This window comes from Cydia strobilella, chromosome 17 (assembly GCF_947568885.1).
Source record: "Cydia strobilella chromosome 17, ilCydStro3.1, whole genome shotgun sequence".
NCBI lineage: Eukaryota > Metazoa > Arthropoda > Insecta > Lepidoptera > Tortricidae > Cydia > Cydia strobilella.
In genome coordinates this window covers 9,272,747-9,284,294 of record NC_086057.1, presented here as the reverse complement: position 1 = coordinate 9,284,294, position 11,548 = coordinate 9,272,747, and the positions used below count along the sequence as shown (strand labels likewise).

General features: G+C 39.3%; 1 protein-coding gene and 1 long non-coding RNA gene across 2 annotated transcripts; both read right to left on the bottom strand.

The window, feature by feature from the left end:
* Positions 1–31: 31 nt before the first annotated feature.
* On the bottom strand, positions 32–759 carry LOC134748991 (mitochondrial import inner membrane translocase subunit Tim29). The gene has a single exon (XM_063683874.1). It carries the CDS (start codon positions 677–679, stop codon positions 110–112), a length of 570 nt encoding a protein of 189 aa, XP_063539944.1. The 5' UTR covers positions 680–759; the 3' UTR covers positions 32–109.
* A 2,628-nt stretch (positions 760–3,387) lies between these two features.
* On the bottom strand, positions 3,388–5,589 carry LOC134749129 (uncharacterized). The gene is made up of 2 exons (XR_010128453.1): positions 5,231–5,589; positions 3,388–3,672 (listed from the first exon to the last, which is right to left on the bottom strand). It is a non-coding gene; the product is annotated as an uncharacterized LOC134749129 (long non-coding RNA).
* Between the last annotated feature and the right edge of the window lie 5,959 nt (positions 5,590–11,548).

Sequence of the window (11,548 nt, the reverse complement as noted above, 5' to 3'; positions counted from 1 at the left end):
TTACTAAGTTTTATTTCTTAAACATTGAACAAGTTATAGTAATAAGTATTGTTGTATATAATATATGCCATCTAAATTCACACTAAGCATCAATCTAAGAACAATAATTTCAGAAGTTCACATCATAATTTGTCATTTTAATATAAATGTTCCACCAATTGCCCATAAATCCAAAGTCAACTATTCTTGAAGGAAAACTAAATATTGACGGTTGCATATAAGAACAGTGTGCTTTGTACATATCACATGATTCACTTATATCTGAGGTGTACATAACTGAAGCTATTCCAAAACTCTTGTAATGGATAGTGTTTTGGTTATAGCAAGTTTCAAGATGTCGTAAGTGCGCGTAGGATTTTGGATTCAAACAGTCTTCGCTGACCAATGCAACTTCGTTGTGTATCTTCTTCAATCTGTCTTTAAAATCTAATTCATCTGGGTTGTTCTTAGCTAAAGCGTAGACTGTTGTTAGTCCTATCGTCCATTTTAGAGCTTTAATCGGATCATCCTGAATGTCTGTGCGTAGGTCCTGGAGCATTTGACGATAGTCGATGAAAAGATTCTTCCAATAGTCAGCCCATTTTTCAACAATAGTTCCTTTCAATTTCGCAGGAAATTTAACTTTGTCCCCAACTTTATTAAAAGTTACTGGCAATCTAGATAGTCTGTTTATCGACATAGTTAGGTGGTCCTTGAGGCTATATTGCGGCAAAAGCCACCGATTATGTTTTTATTCCAATAATTCCAATTCCAACTAAAATATTGTAGGTAAAGTAGGTTATTCCTATTTGACATTAAAATTAAAACTGTTAGTGTGACGTTGACAGATGTTAATTTTTTTTTTTAATGTGCCGTTCCCGCTGTAAGGTCGCTCCAGACTATGGGGCGCGAAGCCGCAACGCGAGTGTGGAGTCGATTTCGCTGATTGCGAACTAGACCACACTCACGTTCGCGGCTTCGCGCACGAGTGTGGAGGGATTTTTTTTTATAATCGTTTTTATATGCCTCTGTGGAGGGAACTTAATAATAAGAATCTAAAGGGCAGTCCAGACGAGAACAATTTTTCGACAATCTGATTAAAATGTCCGATCTAATCAGGTGGTGCGGACTAAAGAATGTGCGGACGAAACGCCAATTTGGCCACTTTCACTCATTTTAAATTTATGGTGACATTTGAGCGCTCTAATTTACAAAATCAGGTGGTGCGGACGTGCAGACCAAAGAATGTGCGGACGCAACGCCAATTTGGCCACTTTCACTCATTTTAAATTTATGGTGATATTTGAGCGCTCTAAATTACAAAATGCCCCAAACGCATATACTAGCGTCACAAATTGATATTATGCGTCCGCACCCCATTTTGTCGGCAATATCAGTCATATTCGGCGGTCAAATAAAATTCGACCAGCCACTCGATAATTTAATCAGATTCTTTGCCGGTTTTTTTTAAATTCATGATAGCATATAAGCTACGTAAACTACCATCTGACAAAGTAAAGCTGGTCAAGCTAATCTTGTCAGTAGAAACAGCGCGAAATTCAAAATTTCTATGGGACGATATCCCTTCGCGCCTACATCCTTTTTGTACTGACAAGATTTGCTTGACCAGCTATATCAGCCGGGAGGCGATGACCAAAGAGTATAGTAAGTATGGCTGGCCCGCGGTCTATCCAGATCGCTGGAAAAAGTGTACAGTCTGGCAAAAAAGAGTAGAAATTAAAAACTGGCAGCACTGTAGTGTCGTCCTAGATTGATTTGAAAGGGACGACACTACAGTGTTGCCACTTTTTAATTTCTACTCTATTTTGTCAGACTGTATTTACAAACATGTATGTATTTCATAGACATAGTATATACAATTAGTTATAGACGCGCCACCGAGCGACCGGGGATAAGAGAAAGTATATTCATATAAAATTTGGGCAGCATAGGATTTTGTTTCTTTCACTCTTATAAATTTCGGTATTTCGCCATCGCCTCCATCCTATGATGCCACCCGGTCGGTGATAAGGACAAAACATGGCACTATTTTCTCTTTCCTCTTATAGGAATCGCAATAAGACTATCTTTCTCCAACAAAGAGTGTCAGGCCCTTGATGTATTTACAATTTAGTTGTTAAAAAGGCCGATATGACTTAATGTGGATTTAATTTTCAAAAGCAGGAATTTCTGTGCAGTCCACTTGCCACAGTTGCAACGTTTATTTAGCCGCGCCGACGACAAAACGAGGAGTCCTCATCGAGGTCCGCAGTAGCTATAAAACATTTGAACCTATAGAACGGTTTCTCACCCTAATTAATGCTAAAGTGCTCTCCACACTCATGCGCGAATCATTGCGCGAAGCAGCGAACGCGAGTGTGGAGTCTAGTTCGCTAATCAGCGAAATCGACTCCACACTCACGTTCGCGGCTTCGCGCCGCGTAGTCTGGAGCGGCTTTATGATTAAGTCTTGGCTTGGAGGATATAACCAACGGAGACGCTTTGTCTGTAATTTGCTGTATAAAAAAGTCTGCTAATTTTTGCGGGAGGGGAACGTGGGAGAACGTCAAATGTAACGTCAAAAATTCAAAGTAGCCATGTCAGATAAACGTCAGTCTATACATTGTGTATGACCATTTTCGACAGAGGGGAACGCCTGTTAATAGCTACTCCGTTTGGTTATATCCTCTAAGGATTAAGTATAGAGACCATGGAGACTATATAAAGGAGCCAAATCTCTAAGTATGAAAAGTGTCCATCAAAAAACAGTAATTAGGCGGCGCCACCGTACACCAAAATACTACCAAAAACAACCTACGTAATTTGGTCGGGTTATTTGTTGGTTCATGTTATACTCATGTCCCAGAGCCTAACTAGCGCCACCGGAGAGATTAGGAACTATTATTTAAAGCTGAAAACGGTCACTTTTGCAACAATTCTGCCATAAGAGATTGGCATCCTTTCTATACCATCCATAATAGAGACGCAGTTATCTGCTAAAAACATAGACATATTATTTAAAATGAAACATGTAATGTATCCCACTTCCGTCTACTACCTAACTAAAGAGGCGAAAAAGTACTAATTATGTAATAATTCCTACTTTTACAGTTCTTATTTCGAAGAATACATCACTATCATCAGCTGCACCCTAGGAGGATATAACCAAACGGAGTAGCCATTAACAGGCGTTCCCCTCTGTCGAAAATAGTCGGCCAATGGTCATACACAATGTATGGACTGACGTTTATCTGACATAGCTATTTTTACGTTATGCATACATTTGACGTTCCCCTCCCCCGCAAAAACCTGCTGACTTTTTTGTACAGAAAATTACAGACGTGGTGTCTCTGTTTGGTTATATACACCTATATTATCATAGGGTGCACCAGTTAGAAAAAAACACACTTTAAATTGCTCAAACTTAATTTAATAAACGTTAATCAGGGATCCATACATGCATGGTCGTCGCGACGTCAAATCGTGTACCTAATCAAATAAATAGTTTCAACAAAACTAGCCTTTTCTTGTGGGCATGGCACCGCCGCCTTTCGCCTCTCGTCTGTTACGAGTGGTAGCGCCTGATATACCAGCGAAATTTTGGTACATAATTGAGGGTTCTAACATACCCGGCATACCACCTGGCATTTCTGATGGAGGTGGCGGTGGTGGCGGCGGCATTTGTCGGGCGACCTGTTCAAACGTAATATTAGATTCTGTTATCTAGGCACTTAAATGGTATTTAAAGTAATTAAAACAACTACGGGGAACTCATTGGATGGAGGATATAGCATTCACATAGTTAGACATTCTGGCAAGCCAACTTTGTCAGTAGAACAAGGGGTGAAATTTAAAATTTGTACGTAGATCGATACTTCGCGGTTACATTTTTCAAATTTGCCGCTTTTTCTACTGAAAAAGCTGGCTTGCCACTTCAGCTACTTGCCGGAGTATACATATTGTTTTAACTTCTTTAATACCTACGTATATTATATTCGTAGGTAGTCTCTATTACCTCTCGCGTCGAATGATGATCACTATGATAGTTTCTTTAAGGGTCCCCGGCAAGCTCGCGGTTCTCCATACCAACGTAGTTACGCTCTCATTTTAAAACGATCAGCTAGATTGCTCTGAAACTTTGTACTTACAATAGGATAAGGTACTTATATCTATGTCTGTAATTAGTTTATGTAGCTTCAGATACCATAGTTAAAAAAAATGCAGCGAATTTAAGTTTTTCATACAAAACTTGTTTTCGCTCTATTTCGTTTGCTTTATAAACTGGAGCTATATAAACTAATTACAGACCTAGATATACCTCATGTCATTGTATGTGAAAAGTTTCATTGCAATCCTACCCGTAGTTTTAAAATGAGAACGAAACTCCGTTTGTATGGGAAGGTGAAATTCGGCCGAGCTTGCCGGGGACTCTTAACTCTTATTTCTTAAGTCACTTTTGGTTGGACTTAGACCGTAGTTATGCAAGAAAACAACTGTGGGTTCCTTTGAGAACGGTTAGTATAATGGAATCCCACGAGCAAGTTTGTAATTATTTATTGATTCACAAATTACAGTGTGTGTCCCTTATTCATAAACTCACTAGAGTTAGACCGAGAAAAGTCTGCAACGATTTTGATAGCGTACGCAGTGCAAGTGTTATTATATACATCATAACTTCAAAGTTTGACGTTTAAAATAACACTTGCACTGCGTGTGCTATTAAAATCGTTGCAATCTATTAAAATTATTGTCTTGGCTTAACTCTACAAAGTCTACAAACCTCTTGTATCCTTTTCTTACAAACACAACACACAAAGTCAAACGATTGTTAGCTAATTGAGGCTTGTAGCGCGTTATGAATAAGGGGGTGTGAGTGTAAAAGAGATTGTGAGTGAATATCATATTATATCCCATCCACACCAGGTTAAAGCCTACTCTAACGTCCAAGTCCTTACTTGTTATGGGGACAATGAAATCATTAAGAATGAAGGGAGGATTATGCAGCACACCAACCAAGCACCACCACAACCACAGCAACCAAGGGAATGAGGATTAGCCTGAGTAAGTAGGTAGTTACCTATGGTGCCCCCACTCAGAAAAGCGTCGTAGAGCATAATATTAACTTATTACATATGAGATGAGTGTGATATAGTAAAAAAGTTTATGATACATAACATTTATATTTTATAACTACGGTGTGCAAATAGAGTGGTACTGGCAATGATAAAAGAAATTAACACGAGATACTCACTCGCTTCAAAGGCATCTGAGCATCCACAGAAGACGAGGGCGCAGCGCTGACAAATGCTGGCTCCATCACTAGGTAGAGGCACAGGGCAAAGACAGCCAAACAAAACGAGTGTTTCATCTTTACTGGTCACTGCTTCATTGTGTCCAGCCCACCTGGCTCCGTCTTTATAAGGCCCATCGCATGATCCCGCGGCGGAAACCTTTGACAAACAATACAACTACTTCCTGTGATGGACGCGCGAGATGTACCAGATAAAAATTTAATAAGTGCTGATTATAATTTATTACGTGTCACTTACGTGTTAGAGGCACCACACAGACTTATATGGATGGTAAAATTTTCAACATAAAGTATTTTATACAATCGTGATATAATAGAGAGCTTTTCAGTCGATACTAGCTAAATTGGTTGTGCAATACTTGCGCTATGGAATAAATACATAAATTTTTATTGACTTTTCCGGGTCGGATAGGTTTATTCCTAATTGTCCCCACTTAGTAACTAGTAGGATTTTTTTTCCAATTGTCCCCAATGGTAACAACTGGGAATTTTTGTCTCACTTGTCTCCATAATAAGTAATTTTATTCATTCAATACATTAGTCTAACCATAAACTAGGTTATAGTTCTTACTTTGTACAAGTATTTGAATTGCGATAATTCTTGAATTAACATTCCGCATTAATAATGCCAAACAAAAAATCATTGTGCAATGCGCCTCACAATTCTCATAAACACTTGAAGCTACTTCTTGTTCATACTTAACAACGACTCTGTTAACAGTTCAGAGATTCTTATCGTTTCAACATGAAAATGCTGACCTATTAGTGGCACGCAATGCATGGCTTGGCACATTGTACCAGGAACAAGTTATACTAAACCTTTTATTTCTCAATATAATTATAACAAAATCAAATCTACATAAACTTTCGTTATAGTTGGTCAAGCAAATCTTGTCAGTAGAAAAAGCCGGCAAAATTAAAAAATGTAGGCACGAAGGAATATCGTCACATAGAAAATTTAAATTTCGCGCCTTTTTCTACTGACAAGATTTGCTTGACCATCAATAGTTTTTGACCTCAATCAGGCGTGTCTCACTCCGCGATTTCGTCGCGTCGCTACAAGTACCTGCGGCCGCCTCAATTTTGAGGTTTTGCCATAGTAATTGCCGCACACCGCTATGGAACGGACGCCTACACGCGCTTGCGCCGCCTTGCGCAAATAGCGGAAGCCGCTCGACCCCAATTACAAAGAAATACCGCAAATCGATGTACAGGTTAGCCGTTTGGCACACGCATACTAGAGGTCAAAACAAAATTTTTGACCCGCAGTTCCTAAAAAAAAATCCCGGGGGGGGGGGAGAGTGATAAAACATATTTTTTTGTATGGAAAAAAAATGCAAAACCTATCGTATGTGGTATTATACGAAAGGGCTTTTTGAGGCGATTATAAACATATATCACATCATTACATTTCGGCCATTTTTTTTAAATTAAAACAAGTTTGGGCTCCTCCAGATACGATATGGCTGTTTTTTTTTTTGTACAATATACCACAAATGATACGTGATATCCTTATATCCAACCCCAAGAAAGCAATTTTGAAAATAATATCATTAACATTTTTATTTTTTTATTTTACAAACTGACACAGTTCTACTTCAATACCTATTTTACGAGACTTATGGAACTGTACTGCAGATACGGTACATATTAATCATAAAATGATACGTAATATCCATATATCGAACGGGAAATACCTCTTTAACCCAAATTTAAAAAATGTAGGCACGATGAGTCGAGTTTCCTTAGAAAATTTGAATTTTGCACCATTTTCTACTGACAAAGTGGGTGTGTTTGAATATTTATGTACAGGATATTATTATATTTGTATATATATACATATTGTTACTTTTCAATAATTTAGTTTGTTGGTATATAAAAACTAGCCAAGACAAATCCTGAACTTTAATTACAGCCCAAGTGAACAAGAACTTGCCACATATCTTAGATATCAATTTTTTTGCCGGCGAAGTCAACAACGACCCATATTCTTAATGTTGAACTGGCTCTCATTTCACATTTGTTTTTGATGGTATATCAATTACTTTTTGTACAGAAGTAATTTCAGTACAAAAAAAACTTTCCAAACTAAAATTCTATTTTGCTAGATTACAAATTCGATACACACAGGGTGTAAATAAAAACTGTTTTTTGGAAAATTTTACAAATCGTAAAAAAAGCACTGTTTCTTGATCTTAGGTTCGTAACCACACAATTACCCAGCTGGATGCCAAATTTCAACATGCTAGGTCATCTGGAAATGGGTTAGGTTTTTGATATTAGGTGAGTAAGTACGTCAGTCAATAAGTCAGTGAGAAAAAAATCCCTTTTTAGGGTTCCGTACCTCAAAAGGAAAAAACGGATCACTCGTGCGTCTGTCTGTCTGTCCAAAGAGGATATAATAAGATAGAGCGTATGGATGGTATAGAAAGGACGCCAATCTCTTATGGCAGAATTGTTGCAAAAGTGACCGCTTTCAGCTTTAAATAATAGTTCCTAATCTCTCCGGTGGCGCTAGTTAGGCTCTGGGACATGAGTATAACATGAACCATATAAGGCAACAAATAACCCGACCAAATTACGTAGGTTGTTTTTGGTAGTATTTCGGTGTATGGTGGCGCCGCCTAATTACTGTTTTTTGATGGACACGTTTCATACATAGAGATTTGGCTCCTTTATATAGTCTCCATGATAGAGCGGTACTGTCTACTGTCATAGTAGATTTTGTAACCACAGTAAATTCACTGCCATCTATCGACACACTTTAAAACTACAAATGAAGATTTATAAAAATACGATAAAATGTATTTAAATATAAATAAATGTTTTTTTTATTTGCATTAATTATTTTTATGTTATTGACCTATGTTCTTTCACTGATATGCGTTAAAATTGTTAAATAACAAACGAAACCGTCAACGCCATCTATACGACAGTAGGCCAAAGCTAGTAGCGCTCTCTGATCGAGAATCAAATTTTCTTGATTTTCGAGGCACGATTTTTCCTTAGACTGTATCCATCTATTACAGAGTTATATCTATCTTTGGTCTGTCTCTCTGTCCGTCTGTCACAGCCTATTTTCTCCGAAACTACTAGACCAATTAAGTAGAAATTTGGTATACATATGTAAGTTTGCGACCCAAAGACGAACATGTAACGTAAACAAATGAATTTTAAACATGGGGGCCACTTTTGGGGGGTAAATGAGAAAATTAAAAAACAAAGTTTTTCAAACTATATTGTTTTACATATCAAATGAAAGAGCTCATTGTGAGAATCTCAAATATATTTTTTTATAAATTTTAGGATAAACAGTTTATATACACACACACAGGTTATATATTTTTCTTTTTGTTCACGCTACCTGGTCGTTATTCTTCTCTTGCTTGAATTCTCATTATGTATTTATGTATTTTGTGTAGGTTTATGTAGTGTATTATTGTTGCTTAAATAATATATGTAGTTTATGTAGTTTATTTTTCATTGTTTGTTATTTATACTTAGGTATTTGATTTGTAAACTTTACACCTTTGTTATTTTGCACTGCCCATTAACTTATTTCTAGCCACTGAATCGCTATCTGAAGGTTGTCTGGAAGAGATCGCTTTTTAGCGATAAGTCCGCCTGTTGTTACATACTCACTTATGTCCTGTCATTGTTTGTAACATGTATTTTTCTTTGTAGTGCACAATAAAGTATTATTATTATTATTATTTGTATCTCCTCGGATTTCACGGGCCTATAAATCCCGGTCTTTTGATAGGCTTGCGTGGGGATATAGATCCAACACGTAGAGGCCCCTTGGAGAGCTTTAATGTCATGTAGAACGCCTGCTGGAACCCGTTCACAGGTGCAACAACAGACACCCATGAACCGGTCGCAGCAGGCATTGGGACTATTGTAGAAAAAGTGAACAGTATACCGGTCTATGGATTGAAGTTTGGGTGGATAATGAGACTGGGCTATTGAAAAGAAGTCCGGACACCTGCCATAACAATGCTAACACACGTTATCGAGGCAGGTGGTGACTTGCCGCTTACTAGATGGGCCCCTGAAACTGCCGTCGTGAAGACGACCAGGAGCAACACCGGTGTGAGCGGCTCAGGGGTGTCGAGAGGTGTGCGCCGCTTTCTACCCAGTGTCTGATGTTAACAGCCACTGTGCCAACTCGCGTCTTATGGATCTTTCACTTCCACCCCTGGAGCATATAGCTCTTACGACTCCCCTCTGGACGGCCAATGAAGGCAAGCCAGAGCTGAGAGTCATGCGAGTCCCCTTGGGGTCCACTCCGACCGACGAAGGCACGCCGGAGACGGAGACCCTGACCGACTCTCTGGAGCACTCGGGTCCGTGGGGTCGTCACTCCCCAACAGCTCGCCACAAGCTGCCCTGCGGGCTTATTATTATTATTCTCTTTATTTATTCTTTTTCTTATGTTAGGTTTTTTATAATATGCATATAAAAGTAAAATATAAAAACACTTACAAAACAATACAAAATACATATAAACAAATTATAAAAAACCTAACCTAGGGTGCCGCCAGCAGCGGGGCAGGGCCCAAGCTGCCGGTGGTCAGGGCCGCAGAGAGAGGAACCGGCGGACTATCCGCGCCGTGTCCAAGATCACCGCCTTCTGCATCTGACCCTTGATCCAACCACCTAGCGAGAGTCTCTCAAGGTGTTGGTCGAGACTCTTCGCTATGAGACCGTTCGCTGAAACGACTATCGGGACAATGATCGTCGAATCAACATCCCACATGGCGGTTATCTCGTGAGCCAAGTCTAGGTACATAGATTATTATTATTATTATTATTTACAAGTTATTCAAGAAAATAGGCAAAAAATGACCTTTTCCCCCCTTTATCTCCGAAACTACTGGGTCTAAAATTTTTAAAAAATACACAAAATAGATCTTTATCTATAGATTACAGAAAAACCTATTAGAAATGTGCACTCAAGCGTGAGTCGGACTTACTTACTCATTTTTTGATCCGACCCCTACGGGTTTTTTTTTTTTTTTTTTTTTTTTTTTTAACATTTATGGCCCCCCACGGGTTTTTTTAAAGATATTTCACTCACGTTTCACATAAAAAAATACTTTGTTTAAATTGTGTAATGTACGGAACCCTTGGAACGCGAGTCCGACTCGCACTTGGCCGGTTTTTTAGATGTATCTTAATAAAAATGGGCAAAAGGCAGCAGCAGGGAAACTTTTGTCAGTCATCAGGGGGCGCAAATTTTGTGACTGCCCGGGGCGCCATATCCTCTAGCTACGCCCCTGCTAGTTAGTCTTAAAGATCTTAATAAATGAACCAAACTTCATATGTTTACTAGATTCTGTAAATAGATTTTGAGTTACGCAGGGGTTAAAAGTAGCTCCACAAATGGTTCTTGTAGTAGCAGTGCCGGCCCGAGTCCTTGATCAGGGTAGAGCGAAATCAGGGTTTTGGCGCCCTTCGTTGAAGCTTTTTACCCAAAAGCAAAACGAACCGTATTTTGGGCCCGAACTTTTTTTTTTCTCATTTGCCATTTTGGCGCCCCCCTTGCCATCCGGCGCCTAGAGCGGCAGCGCAGCTCCACTCGCTCTGCCCTAGATCCGGCCCTGTGTAGTAGTATAATGACCCAGCCGCTGCGTCGTCGCCAGTTCTCTTCTTTTGAACTTGACACGCTGCCGCGTGTTTAAAGGGACCTCCACACGCATGCGCGAATCACGGCGCGAAGCCGCGAACGCGAGTCTGGAGTCTAGTTCGCTAATCAGCGAAATCAACTCCACACTCGCGTTCGCGGCTTCGCGCCGCGTAGTCTCAAGCGAGCTCTCTGTCTATGTTTGAAATGAGACAGTCCTTTGACAAACTATATTTTGAATTTCGGTTGTGTATCGAAAATATCATAAAATTATCGAAACGTTTATAGAGACCTTAAGACATTTGGCACCTTGCAAGCAAAAATAAAAAACGTCTTATTTTTTTTTTCATGTCTATGTCTACCCGCTAAAGTTTCGATTGTGTCATTAATTTAGCTTTTCTTTTAGCAAAGTTTTGGGCTTATATCAGGAACAAAGGTATGTAAGTGATATTAAAAATAAAAGTCTCCTGGTTTGGGGCTTCTACAAAAACTCTTATGTTCGTAGGAAACCAGCAATGGAAACTGTAACTGCTATGAAAGGTACTCCAGTAGCAGCGGCGGCTGCTGGTAAAATTTACAAGGTCGGAAGTCGCGTCGGGCGTGGCGTGCCCGACATCGCTGACGCGTATACG